The 4,303-nt window shown below is 42.8% G+C and overlaps 1 protein-coding gene across 1 annotated transcript; it reads left to right on the top strand.

The window, feature by feature from the left end:
- On the top strand, positions 1-3,727 carry LOC124660491 (probable anion transporter 3, chloroplastic). The gene is made up of 8 exons (XM_047198307.1): positions 1-407; positions 988-1,214; positions 1,358-1,721; positions 1,821-1,865; positions 1,948-2,094; positions 2,596-2,733; positions 2,840-2,873; positions 2,957-3,727. The coding sequence occupies exons 1-8, from the start codon at positions 24-26 to the stop codon at positions 3,139-3,141; spliced, it is 1,524 nt and encodes a 507-aa protein (XP_047054263.1). The 5' UTR covers positions 1-23; the 3' UTR covers positions 3,142-3,727.
- Positions 3,728-4,303: the final 576 nt, after the last annotated feature.

Below are 4,303 nucleotides of genomic sequence, written 5' to 3'. Positions count from 1 at the left end.
CAGACGGAGGAGAACACAAAACCATGGCCCCTCCCGGCCAACTGCTCCCCTTGACCCGCTCGCTTCTGCCTCCCTTCCTCTCCGCCCGCCGTCGCCCCACCCGCGCCCAACCACCGCCTCCGCCTCCATGGCAGCCGCGCCGCCTCCTGTGCTCTGCTCCTCTCCAGCCGCTCCGGCCTCTGGCCAGGACCCGTCCCGCTTCTGCGCCTCCTGCAGCCTCCGCGGCCGGCGGCGGCGAGGCCCAGGCCGTGGCGGCCGAGTTCATGACCTCTGAGAGGGTGAAGGTGGCAGCGATGCTGGGGCTGGCCCTCGCGCTCTGCAACGCCGACCGCGTCGTCATGTCCGTCGCCATCGTCCCGCTCTCCCAGGCCTACGGCTGGACCCCGTCCTTCGCCGGCGTCGTGCAGGTTCCCAGCTCTTGTTGCTTATCTTTACTGTCGCTTGGCTGCACTGCACTGCACTACACTGCTACTCGACTTGTGACTGGGAATACAGTTGTGTTTAGTGATAGGATGCTCAACTGCGACGATTAGCAATTTGGTCCAGTCTTCAATTGCCAGTACTGTTTAATACTTGAATGGAAATGTGGTGGCATTGCTTGGGATGAAACGATGGTATAATAATTACTACTACATTTCCCACTAAATCATCGATTCAGGTGTTTTTCTTCATCAATACTGCAGGTCATGCATAGTTCCCTCACTTGGGAGCTGTAGTATAAGCAATCAGTTTTGCTAATTCTCAGTCGACTGAGAATTAGCTTAATTTTCAGTCGACTCCTAGACCATTAGATTACGCCCTGGTTCGTGCTAAGTAATATACCAACTAATCGTATTACATCTGACTGAGCACAGATGTCCGGATGTTTGTTAACCCTAACCAACATACAGGGTACCCACTGGCTATACTGTTCTAGCTTTCTGCTGACTCTGTGCATCTTCCTTGAATGATATGGTGACGCTGCTGTGTTTTTGACACTCCATACAGTCATCCTTCCTTTGGGGATATCTGATATCACCTATAATTGGTGGAGCGCTTGTTGACTACTATGGCGGGAGGCGAGTCATGGCTTATGGTGTGGCTTTATGGTCCTTCGCCACATTCCTTTCCCCTTGGGCAGCAAGTCGCTCACTGTGGTTGTTCATCTCAACCAGAGTTCTGCTCGGTGTTGCAGAAGGAGTGGCATTGCCATGTATGAACAATATGGTGCTAAGGTATTTCTTTGGATTTCTGTTCCTTTCCTTCACTTGATTATTCTTCGCGCTTTTACTAGAACATACGGAGTATTAGTATTTGTTTGTGCTGCCATGCCCGTCAAGATTTATCAAAATGTTCACATTGGGCCTTTTTCTTATAGGTGGTTTCCTCGCACTGAACGATCTAGTGCGGTCGGGATTGCCATGGCTGGTTTTCAGCTTGGAAATACCATTGGCTTACTTCTTTCTCCTATCATCATGTCACGAGCTGGAATATTTGGACCATTTGTGATTTTTGGCTTGTTTGGATTTCTGTGGGTGCTGGTCTGGATATCTGCTATATCAGGAACTCCTGCTGAACATCCTCAAATATCAGCATATGAACTAGAGTATATAACCAAGGGTCAGAAATTGGTGAAACCTAAAGTTCAAGGTGAAAAACTAAGAAAGGTCCCTCCCTTCAGCAAACTACTTTCTAAATGGCCGACCTGGGCTTTGATTTCTGCAAACGCTATGCATAGCTGGGTAACTCCTATAAACATAACTCTTGCTAATTCATGGTTGTGGTGCCATGTGAAGAATACTGTTTAGGAATAATCCTTGAGGGCTGTGCTATTTTTTCAGGGCTATTTCGTCATCCTTTCATGGATGCCAGTGTATTTCAAAACAGTAAGTCTTGATTATGCTTCATGTTCTTGAATAAAGATTAACTCTCCCTGTGTGTTATTTAATATTTCCTTACGGTGATCAGATATTTCATGTCAATCTGAGAGAAGCTGCATGGTTTAGTGCGATTCCCTGGGTTATGATGGCAGTTTTAGGCTATGTGGCTGGTGTTGTATCAGACAGACTTATCAGAAATGGCACAAGCATTACTTTAACTCGGAAGATCATGCAGGTGTGTTGCTGAAAATTTTCAGGTTTAATAATATAAGTAAAAAGTAATCAGTGTATTTTTAGTTTTTCTATTAAATACGATCTTGAGTGCACCTCCACATTCTTACCAAATTTAACATAATTTGTGATAATCCGTGCTTTAGTTAGTGGCAATTGGTTTCACAAGATAAATCAACTGACTTAGTTAAAATCTTGTAACCATTGCTTGTTTTGACTGTAAGGCATGGATCTTTTCAACTCAACTATTAACATAGTTTACCTGTCATGAACAATAACTTCACTAACCTATCATTTTGTTATTCAGCTTGAATATCCATAACATAATTCTCACATCGGAAAGCCACGGTACAATTCCATGGAAAAAATATGCCAAGTTTTGTGCAACCATCTGTCATTTATTTAATCAATGTTAACTCTTTTAAATCAAAATTGTCATCTCAAGTGTAGATATGTGCTGCTGGGACTAATCCAAGCTTTGACTCTTTGGTATTGCTTCTTGCAGACAATTGGCTTTGTGGGTCCTGGTATTGCCCTTCTTGGCTTAAATGCAGCAAAGAGTCCAGCAATTGCTTCAGCTTGGCTAACAGTCGCTGTCGGTTTGAAGTCCTTTGGTCACTCAGGATTCCTAGTAAATCTTCAGGTGTTTAAACTTCTATACAAAAGTTCACTGTGCAATGTAGCTACTTTTCCCCCAATTTGGTGTTCTCTTTCTTCTCTAACAGAATTCATTGTTAAACTCTTACCAGGAGATTGCACCACAATATGCTGGAGTGCTACATGGTACTAGATATGTTCCCTGTGGTTTTGTTATAGAATTTATGCATAGGAATTACTTTATCTAATCTATGATTGTGTGCTAACAGGAATGTCAAATACGGCTGGAACATTTGCTGCCATTTTAGGAACTATTGGAGCAGGATTCTTTGTTGATCGGATGGGCTCTTTTCGTGGCTTTATAATATTAACATCACTTTTATACTTCAGCAGTGCACTGTTTTGGGATATCTTTGCTACTGGAGAGCGTGTTGATTTTGATGGCACTGGCTAGTGCCAAAGAGTATACATTACATATCCTAGAAGATAACATCATGATTTGATGATTCACTGCAGATTACCATGCCATCATCATCTTGGATATTACTGGAAAGTTCCATGATCCTATAGATGAACAGTGCAGTTATGACCCGTCACTGCAAAATCGTGTGCTTCAACATATTGGAAGTATGTGGTGAGTTGGTTTATTGTGGAAGAAGAGTATCTGATATGGATAATGGATTTAGCTACTGAGATCATTTGAAGTTTTCTGCTGGGCAAGTCCGAGATATGAATGTCACGAGTCAAGGATACCTGAAGCAGTATCAGAGAATAAGTATCTGTGTAGGAGCCGTACTAGGGGTGGCGAACTGGCAATGGTAGTGGTAGAGAATCTATAATGATTCCCGGGATAGCTGAAGGCTTGATCTGGCATATATCTTGTAAAGGCAAGAGTTGCCATTGTTTAAAATTGCTAGTTGATGTAATTCCTTTACTGTTATGATTAGTGGAAAAGTGAGAACAGGAACTTGCAGACATATGGAACGTGCTGAGGGTGTAAAGACCAGAATAAATTAGGTATGAATGGCTTTCTAGAATCATACTCTCTTGGTTTCACGATGTTTGTTAGATTTAGCTGGAATCGGGCGTTTCATAATGTCTGTCCACCGATGGAAGGGAAAGTATAGTCGTTGCAGCTCTTACACTATCACTGTTAATTGATATGTGAGAGATGCTGAGTGATCGAAAAGTTCAGTTTCATATATTTTAAGCACATCCAGTTCCCTTGAATATTGCTGCCTCATTGGTCTATGCAAATAGTGTATGTTGGAGAAATGCTCTGCAACAGAACTGTGCATTGTACCTTAGGTTTTATTTTGAAACACAGTAGCGCAGGCGTTCACTACATTGCATCAACGGAAGATTGGCCGGTGGATTAGATCTTAACATTGACGAAGTCACCGTGGGGAACTTTCTATTGACGAGAGTTGCCTCAGTAATACATCTAGGCACAATGCATATGGCATTTAGGAACACAAATGTTTAATTCCAGCCACGCTTTGCCAAACCAAAGTGTACAAACTTGTCTAAATTTGGATGTATCTAGAGTTTAGACACTCTCCTTTGATTCATGTGATATAAAAATCATAGGAATAGGAAAAATATAGGATTATCAA

This window comes from Lolium rigidum, chromosome 6 (genome assembly GCF_022539505.1).
Source record: "Lolium rigidum isolate FL_2022 chromosome 6, APGP_CSIRO_Lrig_0.1, whole genome shotgun sequence".
NCBI classification, from domain to species: domain Eukaryota; kingdom Viridiplantae; phylum Streptophyta; class Magnoliopsida; order Poales; family Poaceae; genus Lolium; species Lolium rigidum.
This window is presented reverse-complemented; position numbering and strand designations above follow the sequence as displayed.

Bases quoted from the DNA above. Each gene is read 5' to 3' on its own strand.
- LOC124660491 (XM_047198307.1), top strand. From the start codon at position 24: ATGGCCCCTCCCGGCCAACTGCTCCCCTTGACCCGCTCGCTTCTGCCT. The intron at 408-987 runs GTTCCCAGCTCT...CACTCCATACAG, and splicing joins CCTTCGCCGGCGTCGTGCAG to TCATCCTTCCTTTGGGGATA. The intron at 1,866-1,947 runs GTAAGTCTTGAT...TACGGTGATCAG, and splicing joins TGCCAGTGTATTTCAAAACA to ATATTTCATGTCAATCTGAG.